Here is a 22,234-nt window from a genome sequence, read left to right on the forward strand (position 1 = left end):
TTGGTTTTTGAAGAATAAGAAAGTGGGGACTTATCTTACCTGGTGTTAAGACATTATTTCCATATGTCTCTTTGACTGTAATTAGGCAGTAATAGACAAAGGGACATATGGAAGTAATGGAAAATTTACAAATGGTACATGGTTGTATAGAAACTTGAGAGTGTGAGTATTACAGGGAAGTCATTGGAGGGAATAATGGACTTGAATATCCATATGGAAAATAATATAAGATTCTTATTTCACACCATGCATAAAAATAAATTACGGGCAGAATAAAGATCTAAATCTGAAAAGCAAATCTTTGAAATTTTATTTGAAAATATAAAACAACAAATTAACCTCAATATAGAAAAGAATTTAAAAAATATAGAGAGTGCACAAGCCAAATAGGAAAAGATTAATATATTTGGTTATATTAAAATGAAAACTTTTGTATGTCCTAAGATACCATAAGCATTGTAAAAACATAGGTATGGGCTCTAAGATATGTTGTGCATGTAATTGGCAAATGTTTAGTGTATAGAGAAACTCTACAAATAAGAACAAGACAAAACAGCTCATTTGAAAAATGGCAAAGGTAGTATTTATAGAAAATTATTTCTTATATGCACAAGGAGGCATGTATCAATACAAGACAGCTTAATGTCTATGAATAGGAGAATGAGTAAATAAGCTGTAGCATATTATATATGAAAATACTAAACAGCAGTTAGATATTAATGAAATGATACAATACAAAGTGTCAATGCGGATAAATCTAAAAATACGCTGAATGTGAGTTTCAGGATATATACAATTTTCCTGCTGTCTGTAATATGTTTGAACTGGAGTAGTGATTCCATTTCAGATCTTTGGTCATGATTCTTTCCATCATCAAAATCTCTTAGAAACATATATTCTTAAGGTATTGTTTCTTGTACTTTTTTTCTTTTCATACTTGACTATGTTTCTTTGGGTTTTTTTTGGCAGTGCTGCATGGCTTGTGGTTTCTTAGTTCCTTGACCAGGGCTCAAACCCGGGGCCCCGGCAGTGAGAATGCTGAGTCCTAATCACTGGACGGCCAGGGGATTCCCTTGTTATGTTTCTTATATCCTTGGGCTTCCCTATGCTCTGAGATGTGCTTCGGGAAAATCTGCTTTCCCATAGCTGCCCCAAACTCTTGTCTTCAGCCACCTGAGGATTCCCCATTTCTGCCCGCACTAGGACCCAGTTCATTCTCTTATGATGTTTTGGTTCTTTTGGTCTTGGAGTGAAATAGCCTGTATTTGTACTCAGCTGAACTGATTTGACTTTACAACTAGCTTTACAGTGACTCAGTATCTCCTTTTCTGTCTAATAAACATTTATTGACCTTTTCTATGTGGTTTACCTTATGCTGTGAATAAGATATGAAGAGAATATAATTATCCTTGCTTGGAAGGGATCTTAAGATCTACTAGATCAGTTAGTCTTAGGAGAAAAGTGACTTTGCCATCGCCCTTTTATTCGAATTGAATCTTAAACAGTTTTCTCATTCATTGATTTAACAGTAGCTTTTTGAATACAGGTAATATTTCCTTTTTCATATTTAGTGGTGTATAATATAGATACTGTTTTTTTTCTTCAGAATTTAAACAAGCAAGCATATGATTTGGCAAAGGCTTTACTGAAGAGGACAGCTCAAGCTATTGAACCATATATTACCAATGTAAGTTTTACTTGTCCAATTGGTTGTCAGAAAGATTAGCCAAAATTTTAAACACTGCTAGAAGCAGAATTTCGGCAAGTGATACATACTTCAACATTTCGTATTGTTTTAATAATTAAGTGTATTTTCTTTCTCCTTATTTAAAATTATTATTGGTTAATACTTTCTAGAAAATTAGCTCTCATATTTGTTCATTCATTTCTCTCTTTCAAATTGCCTAGGAACTAAAACAGTTTTTATTTTGGTTAGCAAGATATACTGTTTCTGTTCTTGGAAATGGAGTTAAATGTAATTAGATAAATCTTATGGAACTTATCATTATTCAGAGAAGTTGCTTACAGCTTTTTGGAAATTAAATTGATTTGTATAAGAAGAAGATATGAACTAGTATCAAGACATAAAAATTGAAGGCAAGTATGAATAACAGCGGTGTGGTGAAAGTTGCCTATCTTGCTCTCCCTGGGGTAGATTCCATATAAATCTACCTTTTCTGAGAAGGGGGAAGAATTGCAATGAAATGAGCCCTTTCATTATCATCTCAAATCTACTTATTTATGGTTAACGATCTTCTGTTTATTTTCAGGAGAAATGTATTTTATCTGATAGATTCACTGATAGAAACTTATTATAAGTTTTAATCTTTCCCCCATAGTTCTGTTGAGTTGCACAACTCTAGGTGGCACCATTCACATTGTTTTCCATGTGAATGGTACCTACTGGAACAAATCTAGAATGCAGTCTTGATGTTGGCCTCTGGAATTGTGTAGCTGGTCTGTCTCTCCACCTGCTTTCCAGTTTTACCCACATCTAAACATGTAAATCTGTCTTCTTGAAAAAAGTGAGAAAGAAAGCCTTTTATAATTACTTATGTACTTAATTTTCCTGAAGTTTATTGGAGAATTTTTCTTGAAGAAATACAAAATTTAGTATATAAAAATACATCATGAAAAGATGTACTTTGAAAATTAACATACTTTATGGAACAGTACTATGGTAAATTCCAGTTTTTGTTACTGGCTTATGACCTTAAATAGTTGTGAGCACATGATGATTTGGAAAAATGTATTTAATTTGTAAAGAAATTGTTTTGGAGGGTGGACTTTCAGAATCTGCAGAATTAAATTGTGTAACCTGTCTTAATAGGTCCAGTCAGATTGCCAGGGAATTCTAAATATTGATTTCTGCAAGTTTTGTGAGTCTTGGGTATTGGCTGCAGTAAATTGGTTAGATTGAGTGGATTGAGTTCTTTCTGTTATGACATAATGGCACTTGAAATCTGTAGAACCAGATTTAAGCATTCTGTTATTAAGTGCCCCTTCCCTTTTCCTTTGCTTCAAGTGCTTGTGAATGACTGTTTCTGCGGCCATTAGATACACTTAGGTGAGCTCCTCCTGGTGGTCATTTATTTAAGTTGATATTGCTGAGCCAGATGTTTTTTAGGGGAACACTTACCTTTTTCTGATGCCTTTTTCTGGCATAAAAATAAGAAATTAACACTATACTACGTTGATATATTTCCTAGGATTGGGAAAATAAATATTTGATTGGGTAATAAAAGAAAAAAAATCAAGATAGAATGAGGTGATTAGGTTCATTATACTATTCTCTCAACATCTGTATATGTCTGAAAGTATTTATAATAAAAATTAAAAGAAAGATAGAAGGATGAAGGAAATACTTTTAGCATTCCCAGGTAAATCAAGGTAAAAACATTTCACTGTCACTTAAACCTCATGTTAATTTCCTGCCTTACCTACAGAAATAGACAGCCCCATCCATACTTGGTTATGTCTTTATCAGAAGCTGGGGCTGGGGGCAAGAGGCAAAGGATTAGTAGAATAGTCTGAGCACACTTTCAGTTATATATTTATTTATTCCCATTACTTTGTCATTATTTTCTTATCTCTCTCTGTTTTCCCTATTTTCTTGTCCCTTGACTTATTTGAGAGTTAGCTAAGAAGTCATTAAGAATTGCTTTTTTTTCCCTCCTCTTCTCCCTTATAAATCTACAGTTACATGTAAAATACTTTATGGTGAGCTTAATTCCTTGTGGGATTTTAGTACAGTGTAAAACTCATTCTCAGCCTTTTTGCATTTGTACATGTAATAGCCATTATTCATATATCTTCCTAGTAGAGAATTAGCAAGCAGAAATAGAGGTAGGATGTCAAGGTAGTAATAACCCCACTTCTATCTCTTTTTTACTTGTGTCTTTTTTCAGTCTCATGCATATAGACACATTCAAGTTTCCTCTTTATATACAATGTTGTTTACATATATAGAACTTAAGAAGTCACTGTGGCGTTATAGATTACATTTTTTTTTTTTTGCGGTGTGCGGGCCTCTCACTGTTGTGGCCTCTCCCGTTGCGGAGCACAGGCTCCGGACGCGCAGGCTCAGCGGCCATGGCTCACGGGCCCAGCCGCTCTGCGGCATGTGGGATCTTCCCGGACCAGGGCACAAACCCGTGTCCCCTGCATCGGCAGGCGGACTTTCAACCACTGCGCCACCAGGGAAGCCCTAGATTACTTTCTAAAATAAATTTTTTTGTAACTTGACAACTCATGAAACTAAAGTGTGTGTGTGTGTGTGTGTGTGTGTCTATATATATATATATATATATATAGACACACACACATATATATATATATATAAAAGGTACAACAGTATCAAAACGAAAAGTATATAGTGACAATTCAAAAAATATCCTACATGGATCACTTCTTGGTAATGTTGTTATTTTTTACCAGATCTTTTTAATCACAAGTTTTAGGGGATAGCACAAAAGTATTTTGTTGGATTGAAAAAATGTATCAAGCTTGTCTTGATGTAGGTAAAATTTGGTTAATTTGCTTAATCTCACTTAGCCTTAGTTATTGGAGTTAATAATGCTTGGGTTGATGGTAGAGAATGTGTTAACTGATGTGAAAGCACTTTTGTAATTAAAATTGATCATTTAAATCTAAGGTAGAATTTCTTATCGACCTTTAACTTACTCCTCTTACTCTTTTCATTAGGAGGCAGTTGTTATAATTTAATTTGTTATGTGAAAATTAGTTACCATTTGTAAGTAAAAGACTAATGTTTTTTGGTAGGAAATACTTTATTCAAATCTATATCTGCTTCTTCACTGAATTGCATACCCTCAGGAAGGTTGTTTCACCTATAGTTGTATTATAGTACCTGTTACATATCATTCATTCATTTATTGAATCTATTTTGGATACCTCTGTCAGGCAGTATATCAGGTTCTTGTTATACAGTGAAGACTGATTTGGAGATAGATGGAGATTATAAGTGTCAAATAAATGTTTTTGATGGAATTTGTAGGACGTTACACTGGGTTTTTGTTGTTGTTGTTGTTTTTTCCCATTTTCAAATGAGTTTTCCCCAGACTGATAGAAGAAGAGGATGGTTTGATCACCAAGATGGCCAGATTGGAAAGGATTATTTTCTGTTAAGAAAGGTAGATTTATCATTTTTAAACAGGAGAAATTTTTCAAATGGAAACAACGAAGCCACTTTATCTTCAACTTGAATGAGAATTTAACCTTTGGTGTCATGAAATTCTTTTCCCACAAAATTGATGAACATGGAGGACAGACAAGTTATTTTTAAAACCAATAAAGAAAGAATAGTAGAATAGAATTTTTTTCTTTTTATCCCTTCATGGCTAGGTGGTTGGTACAGGTTCATAGATCTAAAAAACTTAAGAACAACACAGGAACTAAAAGTAATCAGAGGAGACATTGAAATGTATAGTCCTGACTGCACTTTCCAGATAGAAAACCTGATTAAGCCAAGTTGTTTATTAACTGTCACAGAAAGAAGAGATCAGGGCAGCTTGTGTGGTGTAAAGAATCCTTAATTCCTTCTTCAAGGAGATAAAAGATACTGTGGAGAATATGTGGGATATGCTCTGGGTTAATTTTTTACATATTTGGAAGACTTTAAATAGAAAGGAACTTGATCATTATGCCATGTATTTTTACCATTTTCAGTAGTAATATGAATGAGTGTGCAAACTAGTTAGTGCTGGCTGCTTATAGAAAAAAATTGTTCACATTTGGATTTTCCTTGTGTTTGTATGTGCTTTTAATTGGACTTTAATTAGTGCTATAAACTTTGTATGTATATATACATTATCAGAATATAAAAGAAGACAAAGTATTAGAAAGATATTGTTTTGCCTTGTAAATATAAAATTACGTATTTTAAAAATGGAATTGGTTTCTACTATGAAGGTGTAAGGCTTTGTCTTCCATACTGTTGTCTCCCATACTGCTGTGGTGAACAAAATGTGATCCCTTGCCCTTAAGAAATTTATCTAGTAGAGAAACTAAGACATGTGTACAAATAACTGTAATATAGGATAAAATATGGTAAGTACCATAATGTGGAATAAAGTGTATTTGGTAGGTAGGGTATTTATTGATATGCTAATTGATGAGTCAGTACAAATTGCTTGTCTTTTAATATGTATGAGGTGAATTCCATGTTTTATGTAGCCAGTAGTGATTTCCCACCTTCTTAGAAAATGTTTTAGTATGCCTGTTTTGACTCTGTATAGAACGATAATGAACTTAATTGAATAATAAAATTTCAGAAAATTCACTTTATCTATGTTGTTTCTATTACTGATAAATTTTCTTTCTCAAAAGTTTTTTAATCAGGTTCTGATGCTTGGGAAAACATCTATCAGCGATTTGTCAGAGCATGTCTTTGACTTAATTTTGGAGCTCTATAATATTGATAGTCATTTGCTGCTCTCAGTTTTACCCCAGCTTGAATTTAAATTGAAGGTAACTATTCTAAAAATAATATGGTTTTATCAGCCAGATTAGCAAAGCACATTATTTGTGGATTTTTAATCCTTATAGTGGTTTTAACTGAATGTTACCCATGTGGTGGTATTACTGTTATTTATTTACATGTTTGTGCCTTGCATATTTGTGTATCTCCAGTGCCTGGCATGGTGCCTAGCAGATAAAATCTGATGAATTAATGGTTAGCAGAATGATATTTTCCTTCAGGTGTTTTCCAGATAAATTCTGGGTTGTGACTAACTTTTGAGGTCATGGGTATACATCAAACTTTTACATTTTTAAGGCATAGTTTATAGTGGTTCCCAAGACCCCTTGATGTGCCATAAAAATAGTTTAGGATCTGTTATCCACATAGGGTGAAATATTTTCCCTTTATGAATATTATCTTGTACTTGCCTAGCCTATCTTGAAAGCTCCTTTGCTTTTCACATGGCTTTCTGGAATCTTTCGGTAACGTCCTTATTGCCTTGCCATTAAATTATGCCATAAAATTGAGTTTCATTTGCAGATTTGGGGCATGTTTTCTCTTTCAAATTATTACATAAAGATTAAATAAATCTGGTTATAATTAATACTGTTTGATGAACCCCACTGTACCACCCAGAAAAGTTTTTAAATGATTTCTGTGTTGTATTTCTTGTTTCTAAAAATTTGAATTTGTCTCTTTGAAAACTACAAAATAAACAGTTTATGTTGGTAGTGTAAATACCCCCAAAATGCAGCAAATAATTATTCTCATTTTATGCTGGGGCATATTTCTGGTGTATTTCTCAAGTGAAACATTTGATTCACTGGCCTTCCTCTACCCCCTTTTTTCATGTAGTTAGCAATTTTGATGGGCAAAAGGCAGTCATACCTTTAATTATTTGTTGCTTTGATTTTCTCTAATAAAAATATTGAATACTGTAAGAAATACAAAAATAAGAATTATCATCCCTGCTTTCAGCAAATTTAACATCTATTATGGGAGGAAGAGGAAAAAATCCATATCTAATAAGAGGCCAAATATTATAAGTATCATAAAAGATACAGACAGCATACAATTGAAGCAAAGGAAACAGCATGCAGAATCATATAGAGGTAGGAAGGTGCTGGGTGAATTTGCAGAACACAAAGAATTACAGTTGCATGGTAGCATAAAGTAAGTTTAAATCATTCCTGGCTGCCCATTAGAATCTTCATCTGTGGAGCCTTAATAAACAAACAGATGTCCAGGCATTAACCCAGATCAGAATTTCTGGCAGTGGAGTCCAGACATGAGTTTTTGTTTGTTTGTTTGTTGTTTCTTAAAAGCCTTATAGGTCATTCTAACGTGCAGCCAGGGTTAAAACGTACCTTTTTAGAGGAATAATCAAATAATAGAGATGAGTCGGGTCATATCATGGGGGCTTTAAATGCTGGGCTTTGGCATTGGTTTAAAATTTAAAAGATCTGTACAGTGCCATCCAAGTACCTTGAATATTAGTGCTTTTAACAATCTCTGTCACATTTTGTGTTCAAGTCTAGTATTGTAGCTGGCTCATTCATTTAAATATTGTCATTTGTTGGAGGTACCAAAAGCAGTAATAAAATTTGAGTTCTCATCCCCAGAGTACCCATTTTCTATATAAAGTGGAAACTTTAGTTTTTGCATGTGTAAGGCTTCCTCATGTCCTTGAACTGCATTATGAATCTGGTGTATGTAGATGAACGGACTCTCCTGTTGGGAGATTTAGTGCATATTTATTTCTACAAAGGGCTTAACAAGTACCTTCATACATAAGTCTCTGTTTACTGTAGGACTGGCCTCTATCAGTGTCTATTCTTAAAGACCACGAATAGTTTTTCAAGGGTCCCAAGTAGGTTTGATGCAAGTTAGTTTTTGATTTTGATTTTGAATGGAAACAAGCCTCAGTTGTAGGAGAGGCCACTAAATTTTAATCAGACTTTGGGATGAATTTTCATGTAGCAGAGTACTCCTTTAATGTAATTTGAAATGATTAGAATATTTAAGGTAACATTTAATTTTATGAAAAATATATTAAACATTTTTATGTATAATTTTTCAGCTGAAGTTAATAAAAAGTTTTCTGTGGAATTGGAGATTAAGGGAAATCAGGGGAAAAATTATTCTCAGTATATCTACCTCATGGTTTTAAAGCTGTGGTTGTGTTTTGTTTTAGAGCAATGATAATGAGGAACGCCTTCAAGTTGTTAAACTACTGGCAAAAATGTTTGGGGCAAAGGATTCAGAATTGGCTTCTCAAAACAAACCACTTTGGCAGTGTTACTTGGGCAGGTATATGATTTTGGTGTCCTGTTTAACAGTAATATGTGTTTATATCTACTTACTATTTTAAAACAGCACCCACATTTAAGATTGTTTTCTGAAATCATAAAAATGAGGGGTTTTATATTTTGAAATTCTTGAATGCTGATGGTGATTGGCCATATTTACAGTTTCCCCTTCTTATTTTGTCTTCATTAATTTTTAAAAGATGATACATTTAAAAAACTATCTCACAAAGTATTATAATTATGAAATTGAAGTGTATTGTTACATAGCAGTGATTGATTAATTCCAACCAGAAATACATCATGGTGAGATACAGCCTCTCCACAAAGAAATTATATTTAATTAGATTATTTGGAGACATTGTAAAGATAAAAGGGTATCCATAGAATGAATAAATAAATGATTATGTATATTCCTCCTACTAACCTCCTTTCTACGTTTCTTATGATAATGAGGAAATGATAACCTGGGCTTCTTATATGCTTTTAATGATCCACAAACCTCCTGAAATCGGTTGCAAAATTTTGAATGTGTTTCTATATTTTTTCTGTGAGAGGGGTTTATTTTATTACTTTTCTAAAGATACCCCGACCTTGAATATGTTAAAACCACTTCCAAGTACCCTGGCTGAAACCTACTTTGACCCTGAGGATAGAGGAGGATTTTTTCTCCCTTTTATAATTATGCTTATAACAAATCATGCAATTAAGTTGTAAATAAACAAGTAAATAGGATTGAGATTCTTACTCTGTTTTCTTTGTATTGAAATATTTGCATTGTCATCACCACTTTTCTTTCCATTTTGTTACCAGAACTATCAATGATTATGATAAAGATAATCTCTTCTGGTCTTGTTTTTCTAATTTGTCAAATCATATAAGCCTTTATATGTTAAGCCCTAAATTCTTACTCTGTTTTCTTATCTCTTATGTAGCTCAATAATAATATTTAACAAGGTGTGTTAAACTAATAAATATTAAACCATTGTCATTTTGAGTGTGATTTCTAGACTTTTGCCCCTTAAATACAATGAGCAAGAGGGCAAAATAGTTTGTTTAATTAAACTGTGCAACTAAAATCAAAATCTGTTTTATTTAATGTGCTAAAACAAATACAGTTTTACATATAGACATTTAATATATCTTTAAATCAGGACTTGGATTAGCCAGACTTTATAGGATTTTAGGAGGAAAAATTCTAATTTAAACTTTTTACCTTTTGATTACATTGTAATTTTTCCTTCTTTTATTAATGACATAAAACTTGCACATTATTACCAATTTTAGGGAGCTAGAGTATTTTTTAAAGATGTCTTTTAATGGTTATTTGGTACATGTTTAGTTGAGAAAGGTTAAAGTGTATAGGGATTGAGTACTTGGGTTCAGAACACTCAGGAAACTATATGAGACCAGAGACTAGATTTTTTTTTTTTTTGCAGTACGCGGGCCTCTCACTGTTGTGGCCTCTCCCGTTGCGGAGCACAGGCTCCGGACGCGCAGGCTCAGCGGCCATGGCTCACGGGTGCAGCCGCTCTGTGGCATGTGGGATCTTCCCGGACCGGGGCACGGGGGCACGAACCCGTGTCCCCTGCATCAGCAGGCAGACTCTCAACCACTGCGCCACCAGGGAAACCCCAGAGACTAGATTTTATAGACTAGATTTTTTTGAGTGTACTTCATAAAGCAGTTTGTTTCCTAATAATAATCTTTTATGAGTAATTTGTTGCTCCTTCAGAAGACTTTTTTTCTTTTTGATGCTAAATTTTGTTTCTTATGGTATTAGGTGATACAAGATTTGGAGACTTTTTGGTCTTCGAGAATTAAGACATGAAAATGTCAAATGGAAAATTCTTGCTTCACTTTAACGTTCTTGTTGTTACTTAAGATTTAAAAAAAAAACACTGCTTTGTAGTCCACAGTGAACTTATGTGTATAGGCTTTGAACATCAATGGTTTAGAGACAACTAGGCGTCATGTGCTTCCTGGTGGAGGAACACAAGTAGTATTATCAAGTAGTCTTGCTAAAAAATGAACCTGAATATGATCAAGTCTAGAGACCTGATTCCTAATGTGCAGGATTTAGGAGAGAGGGGAACCTGTTAATTGACATCAGAATGATAAAATTATCAAAATCTAAACTGTGGAAAAACACTACACACACAAACACAAAACAGTTGCTTCACCAGATTACAAAGGAAAAGAAAAAGATAGAGAGGGAAAAAATATGAGTAAAAGATACTTAAATGACTTATCAACGAAAGAGTTTTAACTTTTTAGAGATACATACTAAGGTATTTACATATACATGTAAAAATTTGCTTTGATATTAGTGGAAATAATTATGATAGATAGGAGTAATTTCGGCACAATTTTAGAGTCATATAAAGTAATACAGGGTTTAGTGCAAGATCTACCAAACATTTGTGAATGTTCTGTATTTAAGAAAGAATAATTTGAGGAAAAGCTTTCTTTTCAGTGTGGGATTTAATAATGTATATGTGTATTATGTATACACAATATACTTGCATAAACAGATACATTTGAAATTATAGGGCTTCCCTGGTGGCACAGTGGTTAAGAATCCGCCTGCCAGTGCAGGGGACACAGGTTTGAGCCCTGGTCCGGGAAGATCCTACATGCTGCGGAGAAACTAAGCCATACGCCACAACTATTAAGCCTGTGCTCTAGAGCCTGCGAGCCACAACTACTGAGCTTGCATGCCACAATTACGGAAGCCCGCATGCCTAGAGCCCATCTCCACAACAAGAGAAGGCACCGCAATAAGAAGCCTGCGCTCCACAATGAAGGAGTAGCCCCTGCTCGCCTGAGCTAGAGAAAGTCTGCGCGCAGCAGCAAAGACCCAACACAGCCAAAAATAATAATAAATAAAATAAAATAAATAAATTTATATATAACAAAAAAGAAAGTATACTATTTATAGGAAAAATTTTGTCATTCCAGTTCTTGTATTTGAGCCAAATGTGTACTGTTTAAACATCCTCATTAAAAGTACATAGTTCTCACAGGAGATTGACCTAGTTTAATATAGAGGTTCCAAAGCATTCTTACATACATAGTATATCAAAAACTTTGTTAAAATAGTCTGGTTCTGCTTTGAATTATCCTGTATAAATTGTTTTTTCTTTTAATTAGAGAAATAAATATAAAGTAAGTGCAGGATAAACACTTATCTCTCTCTCGTATTTTAAAGATTACTCTGTGACTTTATATTTTATCAGGTTTAATGATATCCATGTACCAATCCGCCTGGAATGTGTGAAATTTGCTAGCCATTGTCTCATGAACCATCCTGATTTAGCAAAGGACTTAACAGGTACTGTATACCTATAATGGCAAATATTCCTAGATGCTCTTTGGTGAAAAAAATTGGTTTTATATATAGGGAAAAAAACCTTTTTATTTTTGGTTGTTTTTTGTGATTATTCTCAGTGAAGTCTTCTTGTTTCAGTTCATCATCATGGTGAAGCTACAGTTTTTACCTCCTAGTACCTACATAGGCTAGAAGCACTTACATAAAAAGTAGCATTATCAGAGACAATATCGGTTTCTTAATTTAAGAACAATTCTACAAGTATTTCAGGCATTTGGATTTGAACAGGTCTTGACTTTGAATAGATTATGGAACTTCAGTCGTCTTTAATATTTTGAGAACTTAGGTGAGAGTCATTAATTTATGAACTAATTTAACCATGCTTAATGGAGGTAACTTTTCTGAAATCTGTATATTGATGAGGTATTTCAGAACTTTGCATTTTTATAGTAATGAAAATACTGTGTATCTGACTGTTGCTGCTCTGTTAAGGTTTTTAAAGTTATGAAATAGTTCAGAGAATACGGATGAATACAGCAGCCACTGTCTTCCTCAGAAATGTTAGCATTTTGATGTATTAGCTTAGGAGTTTAAAAAAAGAAAGTAAATTGTAGATACAGTTGAAATGCTGTTCACAACTCCTCTCATTCCTACTTCTGTAGAGGGTAACCTCTCTATTAAATTTGTTGTGCATTCTGTTCATGTTTTTCTATCTATGTCACATGTGTATCTGTACATAAGTTATATATAGTATTCTTATGTGATTTGAAAATTTTATTGAAATAATTTGAATTTGATATAGTTGAACTTATTCCCACTATCTTGTGTTTTCTATTTTGCATGCCTATTCTTTGCTTCTTTTATTTCTGTTTTTCTTCTCTTCTGCCCAACTGATTAGTTTTCTTCTCATTTTTCCTTTTTTATCCATATGGGCTTGGAAGTTACATTCTCCTTCATGCTTTTACTGCATAGTTGATTAATAAAGTCTGAAATTAATCAGAACACTAGCTTCTTTCTGAGCAATCCAGGACCCTTGAATGGTTTACCCCTGAGCACTACCTTCCCGTCTTTCATATTATTGCTTGTTATTATTTAGTTATTTACTCTTTTTAAAATTTTACCAACTTGTAGTACATTTTAAACTGCTTTTTCTGGGAGATATCCTGCTTGGAGAATCCTCTGTCTACCTGCTGACACCTGAACTTGGACTGCTCGCTGTGTGTGAGCTTCTGATTTATAGCATTCATCTTAAGATGATTTGTTCTTCCTCTCTCTTTTGCCTTCCCTCTCTCCTTCCCTTCTTTTCTCCCCCCTTCTGTGTGACCCTGAGTGTGTGTGTGCGCGTGCGTGCATGGGTGTGTCTGTGTATGTCTGTCTGTTTCTTCCTTTTCTCTTCCTCCTTCTCTTTTATCCTGGATGTTTCTTTTACTCTGGAGCACCCTTTTCTTGTGTTATGGGTACAGTATTCTCTGAGAATACTAATGATAGTATTTTGGAGTTTTCGTTTTCTTAAAAATGTCTGTTTCACCCACTTGTTTTTCCCACTTTTTATTTGCTTTTGTCTGTATTTTCCATGTTAGAGGCTTTCCTCAAATGCTTGGCAATCCATGACTGTCGGCTTTTATTAAGAGTGGGGGACTAAATTAAAAGCTGTTCAGAAAGCCCTGAGCGTATGGATGGGATTGTTCACTCTGAACTTCACTATAGGGTGATCAGGGTGGGTTGTTTGTTGGAAAACCTTTAGTTTAGATACTTTCTCTTTGGCTATTCAGATTCCCCAGAAAAGAGTATCCTACCAGGAGTTTAATTTTAATTGCTTGTGTCTCTGGGACACCAAGTATTATTACTTTATTTTTTATTATAGAGTGGTATTTCATTGTATGAATACACCATAATTTGCTTATATCCATTTTTTTTTCTTTTGATGGATATCTGGGTTGTTTTTGGTCTGGGGTGATTATGATTAAGATTACAGTGAGTATTCTTGTATAAGTGTTTCTGTGGATTTATGTTTTTATTTCTCTTTGGAACTACTTAGGAGTAAAATTGCTGGTCATAGGGTAAATGTATGTTTAACTTTATAAGAAATGACCAAGTTCTTCATAGTAGTTATACTATTTCCCACTTGCACCAGAAATGTTTGAGGGTGCAGTTGTTCAGCATCCTTGCCAACATTTTGTATGGTCAGTCTTTTTGGTTTTAGCCATTCTCATAGGTCTTGATGTTTGTTCTGATTTTAATTTGCATTCTCCTGATGACTAATGAGATTAGTCATCTTTTTATGTGCATATTGATACATATGTTCTTTTATGAAGTATCTGTTTAAATTTTAAACCCATTCTTTTTTAATTGGCTTGTTCGTCTTTTTTTTTCTTGTTGATTTGTAGTAGTTCTGTACATAGTCTGTATCTTTTTAAAGTATTTTTTCCATAGTCAGAACTTCAGTGCATTGTTTACTCTTGGCTAAATAATAGATATTTTGTTTTTTTATAGCTGTCTGAAATATACTTTAGATGTGAATAATTTCACCAATAACCTTTTTAGTCCTTCTCATTGTTTTGAATGTTTTGCTTTATCAAAGGATAGTGTACAGTTTCATTTTTTATGAAACATTTATCTTGTTATGTATTTCCTAGTCTCTAGCCTCCTGGCACATTTTAATTTTTAGAGTTGGCTAAAAGACAGATTTGAAAAATCTAGGGGTCTAACTATTAATGCAGATTTTCAACCACTCCATTCCATGTTTTCAGCTGCTGTCTTCATCTCTGCCTTTCTCATTGCTTGGTGCCTTGAATTTCAGGGTTCTTCTACCCTGGAAATGAGCTTGTCTATGGCTTTTCTTTCCCTTTTAGGTTTCATCCTTCTCTTTTGTCTCTGGGCATTTACCAGTCATCCATCTGCCAAAATTTTGGTGAGAAATCTCTTCTGCTATGATCTCTTCTCTTGTTACTTGTCCCTTTTAAAAGACATTTTCTGAGGGTTTCAGGAGTGAGCTGAAATAAATATGTTAAAAACATACATTTATCTTCTTTTCTCCATAGTGTGTTTGTGAGCTTCATCCTGTGCCTTCAGCCAAGTTTTGAGGGACGTAGCCATATTGGGAAGAGTATTGTTAGATGCTGCATCATGCTAACTGTTGAGAATTTCTTCTTTGTCCTGTTTTCTCTTCCTCTGCACAGTTAATATCTATAGGTTAATAGCTCTTGTGTATACCTGTTTAATATGAATGATTTGTTTTAGTGAAATGAGGATGTATCTGAAAATTGATGGTGTGTCATTGGTTTTTCCATTTTTTAGTGACACCTGAAATAATAATACATATTACATTTGAAACAAGTGCAGCGAAAGATAAAAACTCCTGTCTTTATCTTGAGGGGTAAATGAATTTGAGATATATTTAGCATGGGGCATTTGAAATCAATACTAAAAATAACCTTGTTTTCTGTGATACATAAAATAATATTTCCATTTCTTCAGAAGTTTTTTAGCGACATATTGTCTTAAACACTTTTTGAAATAGTTCCTGTTAGTAGAGAATGCTCAAGGTGGAGGGGCTTAGGACCTGGGCATTGATTTTATGAGCTTTTGCATTATATTGTTAACTGTTAATTTATTGAGAAGTAAATCCATTCACAATCATAAGCTCTGTTTGTTGTTTATAGACATGGCTATGTATGTTACTCCAGATCCAAACAACGAAATTTTATCTTACTGGTCATATAATTAAAAAGCTGAATAATAATTTATGTTCACTTGTGGTACCTCTTCTTTAAACCTAATATATCATTACTGAAGATTGTTAATTTTTTCTTTCAGCTTTCTCAGTGCCAGATCTGAACTTCCATGTTTTTGACTTTAAGATTCTCCTCTAGTCACTCGTAATTGTTAAGTGTTTCATTTCTTCTGTCTTCCCTTTGGCCTTCCTTTTAGTTCAGTTAAACAGAATTGCCTTACGGTCTTTCCTGTAATCCTATTTCTTGGCTGCCATTACCTTAATTTTACTCTTTCAATAACCTCACTAAGGGTTTACGTAGTTAAGGGACAGAAACTTGAATTCTCTAGCCTTTTCCGATTAGAACCACTTGACTTGAATATTTTAACCATTTAAAAAACAAAAGTGAAATATTTAACATTGATATACTTCTTGGTTCATTTATATGGTTTGTTGAATTAATGAGTTTAGGAACTCCTTAGTTAACTACCCTGTCCCACAAATGGGGAGGGGATTTACTCCTCAGTTGCATGTAAACTACTGTATTTTGCCTGAAGGACTGACCTTCTTTCCTTCTTCCTTCTCTTTCTCCCTTTCTCTCTTACCTACTCCTAATGTTTTTGAAATATTGAACCTTCTACTTAAGTTTTGTTTTTGTTGTGGTTTACTTTCAAAGATCTTATGCAATCTTTTCAAACATTTTAGTTGTCAAAGTTTCATTTTAATCAAATAAAATTTTATCTTTCAGAGTATCTTAAAGTGAGGTCACATGACCCTGAGGAAGCTATTAGACATGATGTTATTGTGTCTATAGTTACAGCTGCTAAAAAGGATATTCTTCTGGTCAATGATCACTTACTTAATTTTGTGAGAGAGAGAACATTAGACAAACGGGTAAGTAGGGTTAATAATTATTAGTAGGTTTGCATTTTGAATACTTGAAGTTTAATAGTATTTCATTTGAAAATATTGAGATTTAAATGTAATTAGCCCTTTTTGGGGGGGAGGCATTTTAATATCTAAAATAATGTTTATGAGAAGATTTTACTTTTTGTTACATTAAATTTTATTAGTTTTTCTTTATTAGGATTATTTGTTCTCATCCTCAAAATGGGTCAGCTCTAAATGGTAGAGTAATCAGATGTTTAACCTGTACACTAATTTTAGTAAGTGACCTTTGAAAAGGCCTCTGAACACAACTTCTCTTTTCTCTTTTTCCTTTCATATGGGTATCAGTTCATAGTCCTCTAGCTGATTGTATTATAATTTCTATGGAATGGAAAATACAAGATGTTTTCTTTTTTCTTTTAATTAATTAATTAATTAATGGCTGTGTTGGGTCTTTGTTGCTACATGCAGGCTTTCTCTAGTTGTGGCGAGTGGGGGCTACTCTTTGTTGTGGTGTGCAGGCTTCTCATTGCAGCGGCTTCTCTTGTTGCGGAGCATGGGCTCTAGGAGCGTGGGCTTCTCTTTTTGCGGAGCATGGGCTCTAGGAGCGTGGGCTTCAGTAGTTGTGGCGCACGGGCTCAGTTGCTCAGTTGCATGTGGGATCTTCCCGGACCAGGGATCGAACCTGTGTCCCCTGCATTGGTAGGCGGATTCTTAACCACTGCGCCACCAGGGAAGTCCCAAAAATGTTTTCAACATGGCAAAGCTAACCCCAGCAGAGCAGCATGCTTCGAGCCTATCTCCCATGACCCCAAATCTTCCTTCTAGAGCACTGAACAGCTCCACTCTTTAGTTAGTGGCTTCTGAAGAGGGCACTGTGTCTTACATTTGTATTCCATGTTGCCTAGAATGTATTAGGCACTCAGTAAGTGTTTCAGTGAATATTTATTCTCCCCTCCTCCCCTTTGCCTTTCCTTGATGGCATGGATTTTACAGACTTAGACTTAAGAGTAATTTTGGTGAAGGATGAAAATCTTTGGTGTATTTAGGGGTTAATAAGCAAAGAAAGTGGGAGGCCTCTTGGTAGATATTAATAGCTCTAACTAGGTAAAAACTTCACAACATTTTGAATGTCACTTGTATGGTCGATTGTGCTGTCTCCATCATTTAATTCTCTCTTTGATCATGTGGGTTGTGGATGGAGAATACATGGACAGGAATTGCATGGTTTTCCCTCCAAATCTATAGGTATTCAGAGCAACTTATTTTAGTTGATAAATTTAGACTTGTTGTTATTGAATATTTCAGTACGGTATTAAACAATGAAAAGGCCAAAAGCTGTAAAGAAGGAAAAGGAGGTTTGCATCATGGTAGGATAACAGCCTTCTAAGTGTTCAAGTAAACTTTTTCATAGTTAAACTTAGAATTTAAGCTAAGTATTTGTGTTGCTGTGACTGCAAAGGAAAAATTAATAATCTTCGCAGATTCATGAAGTTCTTAATATGACTTACACCCTACTGATTATAGTGCTGTGTTTATGTAAAATTTAAGATTAAACTCATACCAAGATAATTAATGTTAGGTATACTATAACAGATATGTATTTATTTTAGAAAATAGTTGAATACCTTTATACCTGAACGTCTTTGCCAGATATACAAAATGAACCACTGATGTGTCTTTGCATTCAGCATCTGATAAAGCCATTGTCATGTATACCTTTAATACACGTATGCTTAATATAGACCATAATTTGGAAAAAACTCTATAAGGAATAGCTCACAGTTTATCCACTTAACTGTCTTTGCCTTTTACAATTCGGTAGCATGCTTTCCCTCACTCATTCTAAGTGACATTAAGTAGATTGTGATTGAGTTTTGTTTTTTAGGGATTGGTAATGGGTATAAGATATCAAAGCATTAAAATTCTTTATACACGTTAATAGATGTCTGTGCTTGACATAGTAGATATATTAAAATGATAGTTGTGTTTTTTCATACAGTCATTACAGATTGACATCCAGGAACTGAGGTATGATGAAAATAAATTGTATAAAGTAAATAAAAAAACTGGGAAACTAGACTTTACTGAATTAATATAACGGAGGCATTTTTAAATTACGAGAAAAATTTTTGTTTTTTTTAAGTGGAGAGTGCGCAAAGAAGCCATGATGGGACTTGCCCAGATCTATAAGAAATATGCTTTACAATCAGCAGCTGGGAAAGATGCTGCAAAACAGATTTCATGGATCAAAGACAAATTGCTACATATATATTATCAAAATAGTATTGATGATAGGTAAGTTAAAGACACCACATGTAAAATGTTTAGTGCTTTTGGTATTATATAACTGTTGTTGAGCTGTTGTTTTAGGCTAACTATTTTCTTTATAACTTTAAACTCCCTCCTCAGTTTTTACTGCAAATTAAAGGTAGTGAGTGACTAGTTGCTTTCCCACCAAAGCCATAAATGAAGTAGTAATGTACATATAACTTTAGGGATGGATACGTCTTTTATGGTCATTTTCGTATACTGTGTTTTAACAGAGTAATATTTGAAAGTAGGAGTGTATGTAATTATTTAAATTTTGTTTCATAGATAATTGTGTTATAAGGATTCACATTCATTTTTTCAAATAAAATTAAAATAAGTATACAACCTTTGGATTTAGACATTTTAAATACAAACAATTCCTACTCAAGGCTAAAAAAACTAGTTTATAAATTTATATAAAAACACATTATCTGAATATAATCTTTGTATTTTTCTATTCCAGTGTGTAAGGTTAGATCTTATATGGAACCTAGCGATTTAGTAGTTAGTAGAACTGTAAATTCTGCTTGCAGTCTGCATTGATTTGATGAATTTTTAGTGGGGTCCAAATGATCTTGCTTATTAACAGGTGAGAATGAGAAAATTAAGAACCAGTAGGACATCTTACAATTTTAAGAGGTATGGGAAGCAGAAACTGAGTATCTTAGGTTGATATTATCTAAGAGACTTTATAGTTATTATTTTTAGAAAATTGACGTTTTTAAGCTTTTTGAGCGTGTGGCATCAGTGCACAGAGATTTGCATTATGGTTTCATAGCCCACCCCCCACCATTTAATTTTTCTTTTCTCCTTTTTTTCTTTTTTTTACTTTTATCTAGGTCTGTTTTCATGATGATCACTACAAAAAGTCAAGAATCTTAAACATTTCTTTATGGTTAACTTATAGATGTTTAGAATTTGTCACTTGGAAGGTTCTGGTGTAGTTTTTTAACCCTTTATTATTTAGCCAATGAAATTGAGTCCCTGGTATATAACTTGCCCAAGGTCATGCAGAAGTAGTTAATCTTAGTTAGGTATAGGACTGTTTCCAGTACATCCAGCTAAAATTTTTTCTTTGGCTCTTCTTCTTATAGAAAGAAATCTTTGATTTGGAAATCTCATCTCTACTCAGAAAGAAGATGCTCTTTTATATGTGTTCTTTATGTGTTTTGGAAATTTACATACATATTTAATACGTACATTTAAAGAAATTAATATAGTACTTTATGTTTTTTCGTAGATTGCTTGTTGAACGGATCTTTGCTCAATACATGGTCCCCCACAATTTGGAAACTACAGAACGGATGAAATGCTTATATTATTTGTATGCCACACTGGATTTAAATGCTGTGAAGTATGTTTCAAATGTTAAACTCTGTTCTTTCCGTCTTTTGCAGTATGTTGGATTTTATGGAAAAGAAAACAACTGTATTTTTAAATGTCAACAATTTATGTAGTGCAAACATTGTTTAAATGGTCAGACACAATAAAATACTTGGATAGGATATTTTTTCAGAAAGTACTGCTATTAACATGAGATTAACAAGGATTTTTGTAACTAATTAAAAAACAGAGCTGATTGACATGGAATCTTTTAGGATTTAGATTTTCTCTCTCCAGATTTTCATATTGTTGTCTCAAGAAATGCTGATGTACCTTTTGTTTTTGTTTGTATTCCTTAAGGCATTAGAAAGGTCCATATTGTGAAATTAGTACTTTCTTATTTTCACCTGATACTGATTTGAATTATAGAGTAGGGCAGTAGGATACATATTTTTGTGCTGCATAGCCTCAACATGGTGTTATAGTTTGATATAAAGGTAAGCACAAATACATTTTTATGACCATGTTTCATTCAAAAAGTGCTTTTGTATGGCTTTGTAGGGAATTGGCATTTTGGACATGGGAGAGGCATTGCTAATTGAATCGTACTGAGGCTTAGGAAATTGAGGCCTAGAGATGGATATGCTCTAGGTTTCAGAAAGTTTAGATCATCAGTATTCCAGTGAATGTGTAACTTAATCCCCAGCTAATGGGGATTAAATATTCAGAAATTAGAAGTATACGGAGCTGTATATAATTTTCATTCCTACCACAGCTTAATGGGACTTTTAACTGCACTTCCCACATGGAAATTATTATGTATGCTATTTATATCTTTCATAGGAATGTTGAGAAAAAGGGTTGTAGGGGGAGAAATGTACATTTCTTGATACCCACTGTACTTCAGGCACAGGAATATGTGTTAACTGTGGCTGCTTTTCTGCTACAATTGGCAGAGTTGAGTAGTTTCAACAGGGACCTTATGACCCACAAAGCTTATAATATTTACTTTCTGGCCTTTTATAGGAAAAGCTTGGAAACTCCCAGTATAAATGATTTTTTTTTTCTGTTTTACACATGATGAGCTGAATCCCACAGAGATCAGTGAACTTGCACAAAATTACACAAGTAATAAGAGACAAAGCCAGAATTTTTTTTTTTTTTTTGCGGTACGTGGGCCTCTCACTGCTGTGGCCTCTCCCGTTGCGGAGCACAGGCTCCGGACGCGCAGGCTCAGCGGCCATGGCTCATGGGCCCAGCCGCTCCGCAGCATGTGGGATCTTCCCGGACTGAGGGCACGAACCCGTGTACCCTGCATCGGCAGGCGGACTTTCAACCACTGCGCCACCAGGGAAGCCCCAAAGCCAGAATTTGAACTCAGTTCTTCCTGGTTCCAAAGCTCATTCTTTTTCCACTGCGTATAGTAAAATATGTTACCTCTATAATTAATTGTAAAACATAAAATTTTCATATGCTAGCATCTGTGGAATTGTAATGCATCCTTTTCTTCATGGTGCAGTTGATGGCCTCTTAGAATGGATGAGATAGGATATGTATATATCCCATTTGAAACAACCTATTTAAATCACACCCAATCTGGACTCCTTGACTCAGTTCAACTGTCATTCAGGAGTAAAAATGAATTAAAGACACTTGCAAGCAAAAAATGAGAGTTCACCACTCATAAATCCTACTTGAAAAAATTACTAAAGAATAAAAAAGGAAATTGAATCCAGAAGGAAGGAATAGGATAAAGTTTTCTTTACAAGGGGTTGGGGTCCGGATTAAAAAGTAGGTTATCATCTAGGCTGATATTGTGCCAGTGTACACCACTGCAATGATATGTGAACTCTTTTGAGAGTCCCTAGGATACCCTGCCC

General features: G+C 34.1%; 1 protein-coding gene across 6 annotated transcripts in view; it reads left to right on the top strand.

Annotated features, from left to right (window-relative positions):
* PDS5B (PDS5 cohesin associated factor B) overlaps positions 1 to 22,234 on the top strand; it is a 195,411-nt gene that overhangs the window by 85,819 nt on the left and 87,358 nt on the right. For all 6 annotated transcript variants that reach the window (XM_030882528.2, XM_030882529.2, XM_030882533.2 and 3 more), the window contains exons 7-13: positions 1,607 to 1,687; positions 6,349 to 6,489; positions 8,676 to 8,791; positions 12,027 to 12,121; positions 16,579 to 16,724; positions 18,865 to 19,016; positions 20,272 to 20,385. In XM_030882528.2, the coding sequence (XP_030738388.1) occupies positions 1,607 to 1,687; positions 6,349 to 6,489; positions 8,676 to 8,791; positions 12,027 to 12,121; positions 16,579 to 16,724; positions 18,865 to 19,016; positions 20,272 to 20,385 (845 nt within the window). The remainder of the gene's footprint in view (positions 1 to 1,606; positions 1,688 to 6,348; positions 6,490 to 8,675; positions 8,792 to 12,026; positions 12,122 to 16,578; positions 16,725 to 18,864; positions 19,017 to 20,271; positions 20,386 to 22,234) is intronic.

This window comes from Globicephala melas, chromosome 18 (genome assembly GCF_963455315.2).
Source record: "Globicephala melas chromosome 18, mGloMel1.2, whole genome shotgun sequence".
In the NCBI taxonomy this organism is placed as follows: Eukaryota; Metazoa; Chordata; class Mammalia; order Artiodactyla; family Delphinidae; genus Globicephala; species Globicephala melas.